The sequence below is a fragment of the Chiroxiphia lanceolata genome, chromosome 2 (assembly GCF_009829145.1).
Source record: "Chiroxiphia lanceolata isolate bChiLan1 chromosome 2, bChiLan1.pri, whole genome shotgun sequence".
NCBI lineage: Eukaryota > Metazoa > Chordata > Aves > Passeriformes > Pipridae > Chiroxiphia > Chiroxiphia lanceolata.
Genome location: NC_045638.1, coordinates 78,414,655 through 78,434,768, shown reverse-complemented (window position 1 = coordinate 78,434,768; position 20,114 = coordinate 78,414,655). Strand labels below are relative to the sequence as shown.

The following is a 20,114-nucleotide window of genomic DNA, read 5'->3' as shown; positions in this document are numbered from 1 at the left end:
CATACCGAAAAACTTTTCCCTCCTCACCTGTTTCTACTCATTCTGCAGTTGGACATTTGCAGATGGAGAAGAAGCCTTTTCTTCTTGCTGGAAGTCACAAACTTTCCCTTTTATTTACCAGTATGGATGTATTTTTTTGGATTGTCACTACAGGTTGGCAGCTAAACTAATATAACAGAAAAAATATTTTCTATACTAAGGGTGATAGTCATCTAAGAAAGCTTTATTTTTCTCAGAGTTAGGTGCCTAATCTAATGGTTATCTAGGCTCCCTGTATGTTACAGTCCATCTCCAAAATATCAGATTCATACCTGCTGTAGAATGATTTATGTAGGTGTGTGAAATTCTGTTTTCTTCACTAATATTATCTTGTTAGTGTTTTAGTATTTCTTAAAATACCTTCTGTGTTAATACCAAATATTTTATTTAGATGTTATTCTAATGCTTCCAAACAAGTCAATGGTATTTAAAAAATAGATTTTGTGGAATTAAAGTTGATCTTTGAAATACACAGAGAGGTTCTGTCAGATTCGTAGTTCAACTCTTAAAGGATATTTTCTTTAAACCCTACTAAAAAAGACTTGTGATGTACTTATTGATTCAAGCTACTTCAAATTCCACTGATCAATATTGGAATAATTTCATAGGAATTTGTTTTTCTTTTAAATGTTTAGGTACTGTGATAGAAAAATATGATAAGCCCAATTCAAAGCCAATTGAAGTTAAAAAAAAAGAAGCCCCTCTGCAATGCTTCTAATCTAGCTTCAATCATATTTGTATTATCCACTTCATCTTAGCTAGTTATCCATTTTTTTTGTTGCTGAAGTAAGACAAGCAGCTACAGGGAATAATTTGTGCCATTCTTAGATAGGCATCTAAAATAAAGGAGTGAATCACCTTTTGGAATTACCTATTTCTTACTATTGAACTTTGGATCAAGCTTTGTAGTAATATCAACAGCATTTCTAAAAATTGTATAGTGAACATTTTAATGAACATTGAAGAGATTAAAGAAAACTGCCATAACTACCAGGCTGTTGGTTATCCAGAAAACAGGAGGGCTTCTTTTCTACTGGAGACTGGACTATTAGATTTTTACTGGGATAGGATTTAGAAAATAGTTGGTTTTCCCATTTCTACATGAGTATTGTAACAATCTAAATATAGTTGTCACACTTGCATTTTATATTTAAATATTCAGTTTAAAGAAGAGTTCAGGAGGAAGAAGTGAAAATTCAAGCATCTTTAAGCATGCAAGTTGTAGTGCTTCTCTCAAAGAAAAAAAATGGATTTTATTAATTAGCAGACAGGTTTTTTTGCTTGTTTTGTGTTCCAGGGCAGCTAAAGACCAACACATTTTAAATTTCATTTTTTTGTTATAGTTTTATTTTATTCCACTACTAAAGCCATGTGAATGGTTCAGCTAATTGTTCATCCTTAGGCAAGGCTATAATTGACATTAATGGAAAAGTGTATGCTTGTGAGACTGATCTGTTACTTGCCCCATGTTTACCAATGTGCACATCCACATAACTGATAAGATATTAAACAGAATTGGTCCCAATACCGAGCCTTGGGAACTCTGCTGGTGACTAGCTGACAGCTGGATTGAACTGTGTGTTAATGTTATGAGTATGTTTGTGTTGTCTAGGTGAACTGTTTCTCTCCCAGTATTATCTGCTCCTTTGCTTCCTAAACCGTGCACAGAGGCCACTGAATACTTCAAGTTTTATTTACCATGCCTCACTTATGTTCTTTTACATTCAGAAAATGCCCCATGTTTTCTTTGAAGTTTTTCATATGTGTTGGAACCCATATCACCCTTAATGTGCCATGCTGGTCTTATTTCCAGTTGGCCTAGGCTTTTCTAATTTCATCCTGAATTGCCCAAGCAGTTCTTTCTCTGTTCTTGATTTTGCTTCTTGTATGTTCCCTTTTTTTTTTCTTTTTTTTTTTTCCCTCTGTCTTTCAATTCAAGGCACTCCATGCTTACCCAAACAGTCATTCTGCTAAAAATGCTGGTCTTTCTGAAAAATGAGGTGATTGGTTCTGAAACTCACTCAAAAGTAATCCTTTATTCCCCCTTTTAATCAAACAAAATTAATGTGCTGTCCACTATATAATAGTCTCAAATTTTCCCTCTCCCTTATACTCAGTAAACCAGTGCCTGCTTTCCTAAAGTCCAAAACTGTAACTCTGTAGTTTACCTCATGGCTATCTGCAGCATATGTATAAATAAGTTCTGCCTGAATTTGCAATGTTGGCTGTTAACGAGCACTTCAGAAACTTCCTTCAGTGTAATCATCATTAATAATACAGCTTTTTCATATACATTTTGAAATATAAAGATACACAGTTGAAAATAATGGTATTAAAAGGGTTTCTGTGACTAAAAGGTAACTTAAATTGACTTAAAATTTTGTAAACTATCAGATCTGACATGAATTTTATTCAAACTTTTAAGATATAAATCCTGTGAAAAATTTGTTGATGTAGTTCTTTGTTAAAGTATAAAGCTTGTGTGTTTTATTTCTCGCACTCAGTAAAAATCTCATCTTGTAGATCACCGCTATAGATTTCAATTTGTTTCCAGAACTACAATGCAAAGTGTTATAGAGAGTGTTTAAAAATGCGTAAAAATGATCTGTGCCCATATTCATACTTATTTTTGTGTGGGAGGAGTGACTGATATCTCAAAGTGCTGTGATGCCATTCAACGAGACCTTTACAGGCTGGAGACTTTCAATTCAACAAAGGCAAATGCAGGGTCCTGCATGTGGGGAGGAATAACCTCATGAATCAGTACGGTCTGGAGGCTGACCTCCTGGAAAACAGCTCTGTGGAGAAGGACTTGGGGGCCCGGTGGACAACAAGCTGTCCATGAGCCAGCAGTGTGATCTTGTGGGCGAGAAGGCCAATGGTATCCTGGAGTGCATTAGGAAGAGCACTGCCAGCAGGGGGAGGGTGAGGTGATCCTGCCCTTCTACTCTGCCCTGATGAGGCCACATGTGGAGTCCTGTGTGCAGTTCTGGGCTCCCCAGTTCGAGAAAGATGAGGAACTACTGGAAAGTGTCAAGTGGAGGACTAAGAAGATGATTATGGGACTGGAGCATCTCTCTTACGAGGAAAGGCGGTGAGACCTGGGCATGCTTAGCCTGGAGAAAGGATAACTGAGAGGGATTTTATCAATGCTTACAGATACCTTAAGGGCAAGTGTCAAGAGGGTGGGTCCAGACTCTCTTTGGTGGTGCCCAGCGACAGGACAAGGGACAGCAGGCACAAACTGAATCCCAGAAGTTCCATCTGAATATCATGAAAAACTTCCTAACTGTAAGGGTGACAGAGCACTGGAACCGGCTGTCCAGAGAGGTTGTGGTTGAATATCACCTACCTGGAGGTGATCCTGTGCAACCTGCTCTGGGTGAATTTGCTTTGGCGGGGATACTGCACTAGATGATTTCTAGAGGTCCCTTTCAACCGCAACTGTTCTGTGATTTTGTGATTCATGTATTCATACCGTGGCATTTCATACTCATCATGAATGGCAGCTGAATTATTTGAAAACTTAAGTTTGTTCTAGCAGAAACTCAATGCAGAGAAATAATATTCACACATTATATCAGGATGAGTTAAGAAAATTGTGGTATCTGAACAATGTCAGGTTTCCAAAATCAGGCAAAAAGTGTGTTGTCCAATTAAAGCTGCTCTTTCTTCCTAAAACTGTGGTCAGATGCATGGTTCTAGTACAGCTTGTTTTTACCTTACTACTGACAGGAGCAGGTAGAGAAAGTGGAGAGGGGAAGGTGTACAAGGACACCCCTAACTCTTAAATGGCTGGATCATGCTTGAGACTGTACACCAAGTCTCAATGACTGTTATTACCCAAGTCAGATAAAGAAAAGTTAGGGTGAGTATATCCACCAATATTTACGAACCTGCTTCTTACTGCAGTATTTCTACTGTGTATAGAATAAGAGGGCTGTGGTATGTGGTTATTTTTCAGGGTGCAACTATGATAGCTGCAGCATCCTGTGTGCTTGTCAACAGACTAAAATTTTCTCTTTCAAAATCTAGCTCAACAGGACTTGGAACACTAATTTTATATTTACTACTCGTCCATAATTCTAATCATACCACAAAGAGTAATATGGGTATAATTATTGAAAAGTATGCAATGTATGTTATTCTTTAACCTCTTATGTTCCTCTGACATCTATAGAAATAAATCTATTTTCATAAAATAATTTAGCATTTATATAACCCTTGTATCAGCTGTCCAGAGCATATAATTACTGACATTTATTAAGTGCATCCCACATCACAAATACATGACTAACAGTCTCTAGCAGAAGTTGGTGAGTAATGGCAGCCTGTATTTATTACCCTGCAATTGAGAGATCTGAGTACTTAAGAAGAATTTTTAAAATACGGGGAGTATTTTGTATATACCTGTGGTGATGCATGACAGAAATGTGCTGTGCCATTCATGGAGTGGAAGTCACAGAATTGTGCTCTAGCAAAACCACATCTCTTTACCAGTGCAGTGAATCAATGCAGTGATTCAAGTAGCCTTATTAATTCCTACAGGATTGGTACTATGTATATGAGAATATATTGGTGTTCTGCATATGAGAAGTTTTTTCTAAGAACAGGCTGCAGTCTTCCAGTGTTCTTAAATTTTATCAGGATGTAATTGGTTAAGATCAACCACCTGTTTGGCCTTCCTCTTAGCGTCATAGTCTTCAGGTAATGTGTATCCTGTGAATATGTAGGAAGTAAAACTCATAGTTATTTTTTTGAAGAAGGTTCAACTGGAATACTGGCTATGACAGTACTGGCCTCATGCTGTCCATCTGCAGTATGCTGCTGATCTTCTTCCTCCTCGGAACACCTACTCTAGGGAGAATCTTCCTGTTGTCAGATGTATATGATATATGATCCTCTTCTGTATAAAGGAAGATACAGCTAGTGTCAACATTTTCCCCTCATTTGCTTAGTATTTTGATTGAGAAGGCATTTATCTCTTTATAGAGTCCACTCCTGTTTCAGATCCTTACTGAGTGAAAGTGCAGCTTTGAGGTGGCCTTGAAGGAACAACAAAAGAGCAAGTGTAGAGCTATACTGTCTCTTACTCATCCACATGCAGTAGGACTGATTTGCTTATGAGTGCCATTAAAATGCTTTTGTCCCAGCAGCATCCATGGATCCTGTTCTTGCAGAGAGGGTAAGAGACACAGAGAGACTGAAAGTCAGAAGTTTCATTGGCAACTCGGTCTTAGGCTACTTTCACAGCTGTGTGGGAACTGCAGCCAAACTGAGAAACAGTATGGAAGCATGTAGTTCTGACAGGAGGCATGTCAAACAGAAATCTGTTGCCTCTTCATGACACAGTGAAGACATAGTTATATTGCACTGGGTTAGTATTTTAACAATATTTACCCGAGTAATTAAGTTATAGCTTCATATTTTAGTTTGAGCTGTAAAGTCTTATAAAACCAGAAATATCTCCTTGAACAGTTTTGTAAAGGGATATATTGTGTCATTCAGAGAAATGAACCATAAAAGTGGTTTCTGTGCTAAGACCACATCCTTCTAAAACTGGTAGATGGCAGTAGAGTATCTGCTTTGACATCTTTAGGTTTACTTAGAGGCGTTTGCTAGATTTTAGTACAACAATAAAAATCTATTTTATTTGTTCTATAGTCTTGAAAAAAATACCAGTTACCTGACTAGCAAATCTTTTCAGCTTTGTGTTCTTAGAAGAGTAATCATATTTAGTTCAGAAATTATTGATTTGAGGTGTTTTGGTGTTTATTTTCGTTCACTGACATAGGATTTTGCAATATATTTTTGACTGTATAACTTTTCTCTTTTTGAAACTGTAATACTTTGTGTAAAATTTGATTTTGTTGCGTGATTTGTAGAGCATATTGCATCTGAAATGAATACAAAACTTAACTATATCTTATACAGATATAAGCCTGTGTTTATTGTGTTTGTGAAGTAGCAGTTTCGCAGTAGCTATGAATGACTGAGGGCAAGACTTTTTCCTCATCTTGTACATGAGTAAAGAACAGAAATAGATTTTGTCTTCCTAGAAATCTGTATTATCTAAGTTCCAGAAAAGGAAGTTAAAATCATGACATTTTCTCATTTTTATTTGTTCCATTGATTTTTTATTTTAATTTTCAGGTCAAACATGACTTTCTAGTAGTTCCATATGAAGCTACATGGGATCACTGATCATTGTCTTTATAGCTTTCAGTTCTCTTTAATCTCTCTCCTAATTCTTCTAAATGCATGTGCTGTTTACTGTAATGTGTTGGTCAATATCATAACATATGTCCACAGAAAACACAGAAGTATGCAATAGATAAAAAAGCTGAGATGCACAACTAACTTAATAACTAGGTAAATAAATATTGACATTTTAAGTTTGACCACCCCACCTTTATTAATATATGCAATTTGTATTTTTCTGCACTGACAACTCAAAAAACATGCAGTGTTTGAATTTTCCACAAAGAAAGCAGTTCCTCTAGGCTGTTCATAGGTATTAGATGCACTATTCACAAATAAATTGTTCTATTGAATTTTTTATATAAATACTGTTATGATTAGTTAACCTTTTTTAAAACAGACAGCTTCTACAGAGAATTGTAGTTCTGAATAATCTTCTCACTCCTCTTTAAACAGACATTATTGGTGATTGATTTTATATTTTGATTACCTTTCTATCCCTCTCATATTTTTAATGATGGTACTGTTTTCTTGCATTATGGTAGGTTTTTACACTTTTATAATTATACAGAATATTTAGGTGTGTATTTGGTCTGGACTAGCACATCATGTAAGTGCTTTTAGTTTATAATATATTAAAAGAATATATTGCAATAACAAAGGAGAGCATTCAAAGGTTAGGTATTGAGTACCCTGTATTATACATCCATGATTAAATTTTCAGTTTACTTAGTACTGTAAGTACATACCTGGTTAGAGTGCAAAGACTAAGATTCAACAGACCTAGATGTATGCATCTGTGATAGCCACTTGTAATCTCTCTCTGTGGTCATGGAAGCATTGTATTTAAGGCAAGCTTAATCTAGAATAAGTATTTGAAGTTGATTATAGGTTGACTTGATGGTAATGTATATATAGTACAGTGAGAGGAGTTGAATTCTTCTTAAGCTTTGTAGTTAGCTTTCCAGGAAATTAAATTAAAATCCTCATTATAGTTTCCACAACATAGACCCATCTATCTGAGGTACCTATGTAAGAAACTTAGTTTTCCTATGTGCTCAATATGAGGGTCTTCCAAATGACAAGTTAACCCACTTAAGGTCTGTCTCTTTATTGATTACATAGGAGACTAAGGTGGTAATATTTGTAATTTTTGTAAGTTTTAAGTAAGCTTTAAGTAAGTTCCTAAGGGTAGGTGGGGTGAATTTGTGCTTGTCTGACGTGACTGTGTGCCCTCTCTCAACTCAAGAATTATTTTGTCTTCTTAAATACACATTTCTAATCATATTTCTTTTATCATCTGAATGAAGGTCTCCTTATAGGTACTCATCCAGTCTGTGTTTTCATTCCTGTCCTGTTGCCTTATAGAGCCATTTCTGTTTCTCATAAGGCCCTCAGGAATGTATTCCTGATACTCCTCTTTCTTTTAAATCCAATTTTCCTTCATTCAATTCCAAACTTGTTTCTCTTGCCTGGAGGTGAAAACAGTTATTTGGAGCAACCACAAACATATCACCATACCTCGGACACTTCTGTGATACACCTGGTAATTCTTATAGGGATATATATCCCACTCATGGTTTTATTTAGGTCCTTCCCAATCTTAAAACATTCTTTGTCCCGACCCATGCATGTGACTGTTGTTTTTACAGGACATAAACTGAAACAAGAAAGGTACAGATTGGCTATTAAGGGAAACCTTTTCAGCACTACGGCAGTAAAGCAGTGGAACAGGTCATCCAGGGAGGTTGTTCAGTCTCCCGACTTTAAACTTTTCCAAGACCAGGACAGATAAAGCCCTGAGCAACCTGATCTGATCTCAAAACTCATCATACTTCAAGCAGGAGGTTAGACCCTCTCCCGGGGTTCTTTCCAATCTGAATTGTTTTATGATCCTATTAAAAAAAAAAATCCTCTTTCATTTGCATAGTATTCAGAAAGAGACTGATTTGAGAGTACTGAGTAAACATTTTCTCAGGCTTTAGCTGACTTGAAGTAGCACAGACTGGCCAATACTATAAGGAACTTCACGGGGTTTTGTGAGAATTAAATACTTACTCCATTCAAGTTCTAAAATCAAACTTGTAACCATAGATAAGCATTAATATGAATTACTATTTTACAATCTCTAATTCTTCCCTAAATTTGAACTGATTTCATGGATGTAAAAAATGGTGCACAAAAAAAGTGTCCATCGAAGTTTCAGTCCCTTAGCAAAAGTTTGGGGTACTGAAGCAGTTTAAAGGTGAGGTGAATCTCAGTATTTTGACACAAATCAAATGTACTTTCATCTGTTTCTTGAAGGTGAATGACTGCTCTAGGCTACAATTTGCAAAAAATACTCAGGCTGAAGGAGCCACCAGTACACAAAGTTTCAGCCTAACCCATTAAAGAAAAAAAATTACAGTGAATTGGAAATAGTTTGCTGTCATGGAAACTTTAGTAGTAAATTATGCTACCATCATATCTGTTATACCTGAGAGAAGTAATGGAATTAACTGGAGAGTGTTAAAGAGTTTTCATGGACATTTGATGAAGATCATAGCATCTGATCAAGAGTTAAAACTTGATTTCTTTTGATTCAGTACTTTTACTTTAAGTGTGTATTTGAGAATGATATCCCAATATTTTTTAACTACTTTGATAAAATATACAAAACAGAAACAGATATAGGTGCAGTGAAGAAAAAGATTAAAATAAAGGTTCGATAGTATATTTCCTATTTAAATTATATTAACAAATTCTGCAATTAGATAACTAGAAAGAGACAGCTAACCCCCATACACTATAGTTAGAAAAATATTTTAATTACTTGATCTTGCAGTCACTCTTTTGCAAATTCATTTCAGCGGTCTGGACATACGTGTTTATACCTCTAAAGGCACTTAAAAAAATGAATACCAGAGTTAATATTTTCAATTTCCCATATTCAAAAAGCAATCATATAAACTTTTGTGAGCTTTATAGCATGCATTATATGCAAGTTTATATCAAGTATTGCACACTGAATTACCAGTAAAAGTATATTTGATATAAATGTTTTATTGCTTAGCAAATGATGGCAGGCAACTATCCAAAAACAAGAGTCAAAGCTATAGCTAAAAGAATGATATCTGGAAGGCACAAATGTGTGCTTATTATCTGTATTGCTTGTCAGAACATTTGCATATGTGCAGAATGAAAACGAGGAAGAATAACAGTAATGATAAAGATACTATGATCAAAACATTCATCAGAGAAAATAACTTTTTTTTAATTAAACAAGAATCTTTTTTGATATACACAATAGCTGGAGCACACAAAGTATTATTAAAATTTAATATTAAGTTATGAGAATGAGAGGATGAAATGTTATTTTACATAACAGAAGCTTTAAAGAGCAGTAGCTCACATTTTCTTTTAGCTATCAGAATACTCGCCAGAAGCCCATTTAAGCCTTTGCATCCACTGCTGTTTTCAATCCCAGATGAGATTTGGCTTTCCTCACTCGACCCTAACACAACTGAGCAATGCCTTTATATTCCTGCTGGGTACTGCATCCCTGCTCCCATCTTCTGTGGGAGACCTCATAGCTGTCTACAGGTTCCTTACAAGAGAAAATGGAGGGGCAGCCACTGATCTCTTCTCTCTAGTGGCCAGTGACAGGACCCAAGGGAATGGCATTAAACTGAGTCAGTGGAGGTTCAGGTGGGATTTTAGGAAAAGGTTCTTCACGCGAAGTGTGAGTGGGCACTGGAACAGGCTCACCAGGGAAGTGGTCACAGCACCAAGCCTGACAGAGTTCAAGAAATGTTTGGACAGAGTTCTCAAGCACACAGTGTGATTCTTGTGGCTATCCTATACAAGGTCAGGAGCTGAACTTCAATGATCCTGGTGGGTCCCTTCCAACTCAGGATATTCTATGATTTGAGATCAGAAACTTCTTTTACATCCATGTTGATTTTGTGCCATGATTGCTTATCATGCTTGTTTCCGGTGTATCAGAATGGACTGTTCTTGTGCTTTGAGGAAATTTTTCTTGACAGTTTCTTGAAACTCTCCTGGCCCTCCTTTGCCCTCCAAAACATTTGCCAACTGGGTCCTGCTAAAAAGGTCTGTGACTAAGCTAAAATCTTCTTTTCTGAGATCTGGCTGGTTGTGATTCTACTACCGGCCTTGCTGTCTTCTCTCAGGATTTTGAAGTCCACAATCTCATAGTAAGTGCTTATTATAGACATTAAAATGATGGTTTTACCGTCCTTTTGTAGTGCTTCATAGTCCCTATCAAAACTGATTAATAAGAAGCTGCTGTTTGCTTCAGTGAAAGAAAATGAAAAACAAAAGAAAAGAAAACACTTCATCATTGCACATCTTTCAAGAACAGAAAATAAGTCAAAACCCAGCAGAAACAACTTGACTTTCTCCCTCATTCTATGTAACAATTAAATAGTCCAGTCCTTAATACAATTTTTACTATCAAACTTCAATCTTTATTGTCAAGCAAAAGAGGAGAGAATAAGTTGTTTTGCAACATGTCTTTCAAAAAATACACTGTGAAAAGTAACTAAAATTTAGCTAATATGCCTTAAAATACCAGAGGATTTATATGCAGTTTAAGGGACCGACATCAATATCACTGAAAAATTTTAATTTTAGTGTTCTTTCTTTACAAGTGTATACATATATTTTATCAGTTTATGTGTGGACTTACCAGGGTTGCTAAAAGTGAAACACAGTTGAACTTCTTTCTGGAAGTTTTGCAGTTATTCTTTTAATTGCTTTCTTTCTTTCTTTAATAAGTATGCATTTAAATAGTTTGAGGTAGCATGAATATCTAAATAAGAGATCCAGGTCAGATCAGAATCAATTGACTATAATTATCTTTAGTTTTGATGCCTGATAGTTACTATATGTGTTTAGTAACATATTCTGGTTTTTTATTTCCTTTAAATTTTTAATTACAGATGGAGCCTAGTTTAAGGCAGAGCTTGAGTTTTTACTCTAAATTTTGTGGAAAAGAGGCTAATTAATGAATTATACACGTCATTAGTTTTTAAATTATAGTTGAACAAAGTCAATTACTGCAATAAGAAAAATATGGATTTTTTTTGTTTGTGGCTTAATATGAATGAGGCTCAAGTATGTTCTCTACTTTAATATAGGTATTGTTTATGTTTTGATCAGACCATGACCAGTAATTAAGTATGCAGGAAAGTATAGTTCAAAGATAAATTGGAGAGTATTTGCTATTGTATCACATTTTTGTACTGAAAAAAGTTTGTTTATCCTTCTTCAAGATTGCATTTGTACTCTCATCACTCAGGTAATTTCACAGCTTCGGATCCTGAGCAGGTCAGTAACTGCTGGCTCCAAATTTGACAGAGAAATATGGTCTACAGAACTTTCTCCTATCCTCAACCTATGGAAGAAACTTAATCAGGTAGGAATGTACCTGATTTGAAATGACAACTTAGTCTTCTTTTTTTCCTGGTAACTACATAAAAAGTAAAGTCTAAGGAATTGTCTCAAATATTGAAACACTAGAAGTGAAAAAGTAAATTAAATGCATTTGCAGGGGAAAATACGTTAGGTGTTTGTAATTAGCTATGAAGTCTGTACGTGATGTAACAGGCTATCACTTTTTTCTCCATATGAAGGTGAGACCATACTCAAGACATGAGACTATCATCTTGTATGTGTTTCCAAGAAAAATACTAATGTATTTTAGATTTTAATTTGTTATTTTCATTTCTCTAATATACACAAGACAACGTTTAATGATTTTAAATATAAATGAAGTTTTTCCTGTATAGTCTTGAAATATGGTATTAGCTTTAAACTGAGGTTCATTAAAATCCCTTCTACACAGATCACAGACATCATGGCCTAAAACTATGTCTTGTACACAATAACACTGTAATAAGAAAAACCTTTTCCTTACTCAAATAATCTCATACAAAGAAGTGGCATGAGGTGCACATTAGAATTTACCATAACATTGTGAAATATCTCATTAAATTCTCATTTAATCCATTCTAAGTGTATGATACATCATGTTTTGGTCAAAATAGTCCTTTGGTACTAAATAAGTTCGTGTTGAAATCTGTGGCCTCTGAACATGGGCTGCTGTTAACCAGGTCTGTGATCCTGTAAGAAAAAGGATGTTTCAATGCGACACCTTTCATGATCTCTTACTAACTAAACATACTTTTAGGTTTGCAAATCTTCCTTGCAAAAGCTCAGATGAAACTATTGCATATATGTATGTATACACCATCAGAAAATTAGAGATTTCGGTTGTAGTGTTTGGAAAACTGATAAATGAAGCCAGTTTTAAACAGCAAAATAAATCGCACTACATTAATATCCATTATCAACGCACATTGCTAATGGCTAGTTCTTTATAATTGTTAATCATTATCAGTGCAAATTCAAAGTACTTATTCCTTAAAACTTGAGTCATAAGTTAGCTGTGAGTATGCAGTACCATGAAGCTGAAGCCATAGTCGGTGCTTCTGGCTGGTCCTTGGTAGTCTTAGTCACCCATGTGGAGGTAATCAATTGACCAAAAGCTCTTTGACAAGGGAAGCTGGACCTGACAAAGGCCTCTTCTTTCACCCCTAACATTACCCTCAAATCTGAGATCTCTCATGATTTTGTAATACTTTACCTCAGTTCCTGACCTGCAGACTGGATGACACAGATAGGGTTATTTTTCAGGCTGTAGCAGGTAACTTTATTCTGTCAGTTGTCTGTTTTGCTTTGTTGTGTAATTGCTTCTTGTCTAAAAGCAACAGTAGTCTTGCCAGTTCTTAATTTTGCCCTTTCTCAGTGATGAGTATGTGACCATCAGCTGTTGTTCATAATTCTCGAGCCTCTCTTTTCAACCTGTGCCCATACTTTCAAGACCCTTGCTATCCCATGCTAAAACTTCACATTATAACAACAAAAACCTGGTACTGAATTCTACTTCAAACAGCAAGCTCTCCTAACAATAACATGTCTAGAAGGTCAGTACTGGAGCCTTGCACGGTAAGGGTAAGACCTAGTTAGCATGACCTATTCCTAGCAAAAGCAATTTGTTTTTTTTACAGAATCATTAGGTACAAAAATTTTGTATATTGTTTCCTAGGCTTCTCTCCTGTGAAGACAAGCTGAGGGAGTTGAGGTTGTTAGCCTGGAGAAGAGAGGGCTTTGGGAAGACCTTATAGTGCCTTCCAGTATGAGAGCTGGAGAGGGACATTTTACAAGGACATGTAGTGACAGGAGATAATGCTGGGGCCTGAAGAACTGGCCCTGAGCCAAAGTTGACCTATAAGCTGAACTCTCCAACCTAGTATTGTATTTAGACATATATCTGCTTATTAACCGAGATGCTATATAATCCTTAATAATGCTTTAAGAATATGCATTGGCGGTTGTTAACACGGTGTATTATTAATAATTAGTAAGGCTTGAATGTGTTATAAATACACCTTTTCTTTCCAGCCATGGCCATGAAAAACCATGGGTCTTACATAGTCACAGGTGGTTCATATTTGAGATATTAATGTAGCCATAAGTTCTGTGTTTAGAAGAACATAGGGCATAGGGCATTTGATAGTAGATGGTCCAAATCGACTCCCTTGGTCTCCCTTTGGGCCTTGGCCAGGCCTAAGGGGAATACCAGTGGAGGAAGAAAGCCAGATAGTTTTGCCACACCAATTGAGTAATGTAAGCTGGTTTGTTTAACATTATATAAGCTGGACCCTCTCACAATGAAGATGGAGGCCTCGCCTGCGGGTGGACACACTGCGTAGGATTTCCCATTTACTGGGAAGAGGTTTTCCGGACCTTAGCTGTGATGGAGGACTTTCCAACTGAAGTGCAGTCTGGATGATGATGATGATGGTAATATACTTAGGGTAACTGGTGATGTATCTCTCTCTTAATCACTATAAGACTTTTTTTGTAGTAATGATTAGATGCATTGCTAAGTGTATCCTTTCATAAGCCACTGCTTCTTTTGTAATTCTTTACTGTCTTGCACTACAGTAAACTTATACACTTATTCTTTAAAGTTGGTGTCTGTGTTCCTTAAATCCATCCTCATTACTGGGGGAGGGAGGCAAAACAGATTGGCAAAACACAGGGCAAGGGGGAGTGGCTTCAGACTGAAAGAAAGTAGGTTTAGATTGACTATTAGGAAGAAAGTCTTTACTGTGAGGGTGGTAAGACTAGCGCAGGTTGCCCAGAGAAGTTGTGGGTGCTCCATCCCTGGAAGCGTTCAAGGTCAGGTTGAATGGGGCTTTGAGCAACCTGGTGTAGTGGAAGGTGTCCCTGCCTGTGGCATGGGGGTTGGAACCTGATGATCTTTAAGGTCCCTTCCAACCCAAAACATTCCATGATTCTGTATTATCTTGAAGTTTCTTTGATTTCTGAAAATTTTTATGGTATTACAAGGTAATGAAACTAAGAGTAGGAGAGTTTCTGACCTTATGTAGGGAGTTTTGGGGGGGGGACATTTGCTTGAGTGTTTAAAAAAATTTAAATAACAATGTTCTTTATCAAAATTTGTTTTCATAGTCTGTTCAACCAGTAATTGCTTTAAGCTTTGAAAAGGTCTAGGCAACTTTAATATTTCCACAGACATTGTGTACATTTCTACATTCTCATTCTACACTGATTTCTTAATGAAGGCACCATGTTTGTTTTCAGAAGTTTTAAAGACCTGGAAATTGGAATGAAGAAAATAGTTAAATTGCTGCTTAAGTTAACAACCATAAATTATATTATTTATGCATGAATGGGCACAGAGAATGAGCTAAAATTATTTCCCAGGTATGAAGAAGTAGAATCACAAAAGCTATTCTAGAAGTGTGTAAAAAATTTTTTTCCCTTCAATTTTGGAAGCATTTGCATTTAGCTCCAACAGGTCCATGTCTGTGTTCTGCTAAAGACTCAAGAGGGGAATGCTGCATTCCAGGCAGGGTCTCATGAAACTGGAGTAGAGGGTGCTCCTAATTCTTTCATCCTCCAGCCTATATTGAAACTGGGGATTACCCTGACCCAGATGCAGGACCTTGCCTTTTGGCCTCATGAGGTATAATACTACTACTACTACTAATGATACTACTAATAATAATAATATCATCATCATCATCATCCTTTTTAATCTATTGGATACAGATAGTAGTAAAGTAGAGGTGGATGGGATAGATGTTGACAATACCTTCAGTTTTATAAACAAGAAGCAAATATTAGTTTTCTACCTGTCAAACGTACTTATCCCCAAGGGTAGTTGGAAATAATGGTAAATTATCTGTTTCGGACTACTAAAACTCGGGAAGTGTCCAGTATAGGTCTGAATTGAATCTAGCTAATGTATAGATTCAAAGCTCTTTTTAAAAATCATCCACTTTTTATTCCAGAGGCAAAAAAGCTTGTTAATATGTAGACAAAGATTAAGTATGTTTTTAAATGTTTTTGTTCCCATGCTGAGTATGTAAATCAAGGATTAATTCAAAAAGGATTATCCTACAAATACCTTGAAAGTAGTTGTTGTACATCTCTGTGCTGATAGTTCTGAAACATAACAAAATTTACACTTGGCATAGACATGTCCTATAGAATGTACACTGGAATGATTTATCATAATCTATGGACATATTTTTATCTGTGCACTCTCAATGAAACTCCCAAGCCAACTAAACCTGATCCACATGGAAGCACCAGGAGGAAATGGAAGGGGATAGTAGTGAGCAACTCTCTGCAGTTGGGAAGAGGATTGTTCCCATTTTCTGACCTCATCTGTTGTCTAGGGAGTTTTACTGTCTTTCAGGGGCTCAGATTTGGGACATTGTGGAAGGACTGCTGAGGCTCTTCTGGCACTCAATCACCCCTTGATGCTTTTCTACATAGCCCCCTGTCATGCTGCCAGGGGTAGCATGGAGCATATGAAGCATGACTGCATGGGTCTGGGGATGGTGGTTAAGGGCCCTAAATGTTCCTTCTTGATCCTTACAGTGAAGGTGGAAGACATGAGGAGGAGTGGACAGATCTTACAAGCGGGTGCACAACTGGTGTCAGCAACAGGGGTTTGGTATTTATAACTGCGGGGGACACGTTAAGGATTGATGATAGCCTGCAGGAAAGAGAAAGGTTCCACCTGACTAGGGTGCCCAAAAGACTGGCCTTATTGGTGAGGAGACTTTTGAGATAGAAGTATCAAGTTAGGGAGAGGACGACCACAAATTATATGAGGAAGTAGTCAACCATGTTAGCAGGCAAAATCAGGTCTGTAGACATCATAATCAACAAAACAGAGCTGAAGGGGCACAATGTAAAGTTTGTCCATATAAAGTATTCAGTCTGGGGAAGAGAAGCCTCAGGGGGAATCTTAGTGTTTAGTGTGTATTGGCTGATGAGAAGGAGTAAAGGAGATGGAGACGGACACTTCTAAGTGTTGTCCCATGGCAGGACAAGAGGCCATGGGCACAAACTGAAATACAGGGTATGCCACTTTTTTACTGTGATGATGGTCAACCACTGGAACAGGGTTGTTGTGTACAGTTCTACATTCTCATTCTACATTGATTTCTTAATGAAGGCATCATGTTTGTTTTCAGAAGTTTTAAAGACCTGGAAATTGGAATGAAGAAAATAGTCAAATTGCTACTTAAGTTAACAACCATTAAGTAAACATTCCACTGTCCAGAGAGGCTGTGGAATCTCCATCCTTGGTGATCATGAATCATAGAATATGCTGAGTTGGAAGGGACCCATCAGGATCGAGTCCAACTCCTGGCCCTGCACAGGACACCCCAAGAGTCACACCATGTGCCTGAGAGTATTGTCCAAATGCATTTTGAACTGTCAGGCTTGGTGTTGTGACCACTTCCCTGAGGATCCTGTTCCAGTGCTCAACCACCCTCTGGATGAAAATCCTTTTCCTGATATTTAACTAAACCTCCCCTGACTCAGCTTCATATCATTTCCTCGGGTCCTGTCAGTGGTTGCTAGAGAGAAGTGATCAGTGCCTGCCCCTCTGCTTTCCCTTGTGAGGATGTTGAAGATTGCAATGAGGTCTCCCCTCAGTCTCTTCTCTAGGCTGAACAAAAGCCAGGTCTGGGCAACCTGCTATAGCTCTGAGCACTAGGCAGTCTCCAGAGGTTCCTTCCAACACCAGCCTTTTTTGAGTTCTAGGGTAGGAGTCCTTTTGGCTCATTTTTCAGAGCTATCACAGTCTTTGTGGCAAAACAGCAAAAATGGCAGATATACATTGGAAATGAAAAAGATACTTAAAATCTGCTTCAAATCAGTGTGATCCTATGTTGAAATTACACAAGCAAACTTCTCTTTTTATTTAGCTCTTCTGAACTAATACAGAATGTCTTGACATTTTCGTCTATATTAGCTTAATTTGAAAACATACATTTTAATTCTTGCCATTTGAAAGCACCCTTGTAATGAATACTGTCCTAAAACTGCTTCTACAGTCTTTTTCAGCATGATTTAATAACAGCTTAACAGTAATCAAATTAATTAAACTCTCATAAACCTGCCATTAAATTAAAAAAAAAACCCCACACACTCAGATGCTAACTATAAGTTTGTGTGAAAGACTTGTTACTCTATAAAATAAAGTCTTCACTGAACGAGTTGTCAAATGTTACACAAATTTTAAAAACCCTTCCTGAATGTGGAAGAGTGGCCCACTACAGACTGTTGTCAGTGGCTGAGCCATCAGAGTTAATTCAACCAGTCTCTGTCCTGGTGTCCATTCTTTTCCCACATAGTCTTCTGCCACTACAGGGTGTAGATTAGGACCTATATAAGCACTATATAATCCCTCATTGTCATATAACAGGATGAGTTGGAAATCAGTGTCCAGTGGAACTCAGGCATTGCCCATAACATACTACTTGTCAGAGAAGCACAAAAGTATCAGGATGTAATGGGATTGTGTGTTTCATTATATCCAAATGGCTTTCTCATGAGGAGAGGGAGAGGAATCAGTGCTATATTTTTGTTGTGAGATGGTCACATTTTTTCCTTGTTTCAGAAAAACTCTTTAGCAGCTCTATGAAAGGAGGCCCACACATAATAAAAATTCAGCAGCAACTGCTTCAAAATTGTTTGCTGAATGTATGAACATAAGCTGTTATGTGTTTTGTGTCTTTTGTTGTGTTTGTAAATTGTAACTAATTACTTTCATAAAGTTACATAATGCTGCAAGAAAATTGCAAAAGTAGTTTTGAAAATTAATGAGTTGTTGCTCTTTTAACTAAACCATTATAGAAAAATAGAAAATATCCTGAATTGGAATGGACCCACTAGGATCATCAAAGTCCAACTCCTGGCCCTGTACAGGACAGCCCCAAGAATCACACCACGGTACCTCATTAGGTACCTCAGCTTTAATAAAAGAACAATTTCTTTGCACAAAGGAAAGTCAGTGAAACAGAAATTATTGGGTCATTCTTTTCTGTAATTTCAACAATTAAAAGTTTGTGTAAAAAGCAGTGAAAGACTAATATCTAAAAGAATAGGCAGAGAGACTTGAAGGAGGAGGCAGAATAGGTACATCAAAAGGCTAATGGAGTTTTCTAAAACCCACCACCACCACTAACACTGAGTTTTGAATCAAATGCAGAACTAGTGGAGGTATATGACTTTACTTTCATTATATTTGTTACATTTCTTTGGGGGCAGTTTTCAGAAAATACTGGAGTTTGAAAAAGCTTGAGTTTAAGAAGGTAAAGCTCTGGAACAGCTTAGGTGAGACTATGAAGTCTTACATTGTACTAAGAAAGCAACACTTACAGAACTGAAAGGGAAACTGATCAAAGTCTCAAAATACATCTGATTTAATATTGGTAGCATGATATAGTATTTAATATTAAAGATTAGAATCTATCTTCAATTTCTTATGATTAGGAAAAGCACTAAGTACTTCAGTAGTTCTTCATCTTAATTCTCGAGCAGGTCACGAAGATATTTTAAAGGCTGATTTGAGTTATATATGTAATGGATTTTAAGGGAATGTAATAAGACAATAAATGTATAAGCTGATATTGGCATTCATGTTTAATTTTCCTATAAAAATGACAGATGGGTTGTTTTATCAAATTCTCCGGGGAAAGCATTGGAAAAAGTGATGAAATGAATATGTGATTTATAGGAGACTGTTATGTAAAGGAGAGTATTGAGGAACTTAGAGGTCTTCTCTTTCAGTAAATTTGTTGTGAATTAAGAGAGTATATGTGAAAGATTGAGCAAAGCCTGCAAGTTGCAATGTCTTTGTTCTTTCTTTATTTTATGCAATTAAATACCTCAATAAGAAACTTATCAACTGGTTTATGCAAGTTTTACATTACAATTTACATATACTCAGCAAACTATGGTCTCAGAAAAACTGAAGTGAAACTGGTACTCTGATTTTTAGAATGCATGCAGAATAAAAACACAAAACATAACAATTCTAAATACTGTATGCTTCTTATAGTTTGAACAGTAAGTAATTTTGTGGTATACCTTTTTAACAATGTGGGAAGGAAGACTTTATCCTTCATTTCTTTGTCAGTCATAAATCAAAGTACTCATCTTTCACTTAGCTTTTCTCATACTTTAGCTTGGTAGTTTAGTGCAGTATGAGCTTGAAATGAAAAATGTGAAAGTTCTGACAAATGTACAGTGCCTGGGAAAGATAATAGAGGTAGATATCCTGTGTGATCTGGAAAGCAGGACACCATGTGACAATTCAGAAGTTTATTTAATCTGAAAAATAGTCAAAACTACTTGTTATTTTAAGAGGAGATATTTCAGAGAAAGTAAAATCAAATTTTACCTGTAATAAATTACTACAAATTGAAATAGCAAAAAATTTTTTTCCTCAAAGATGAGGGATTTCTTTT

The 20,114-nt window shown here is 36.5% G+C and overlaps 1 protein-coding gene across 1 annotated transcript in view; it reads left to right on the top strand.

The window, feature by feature from the left end:
• The window catches only part of DYNC2H1 (dynein cytoplasmic 2 heavy chain 1), a 152,118-nt gene that overhangs the window by 98,864 nt on the left and 33,140 nt on the right, over positions 1-20,114 (top strand). Inside the window, exon 74 of the mRNA XM_032679259.1 lies at positions 11,543-11,659. Coding sequence (XP_032535150.1) covers positions 11,543-11,659 — 117 coding nt within the window. The remainder of the gene's footprint in view (positions 1-11,542; positions 11,660-20,114) is intronic.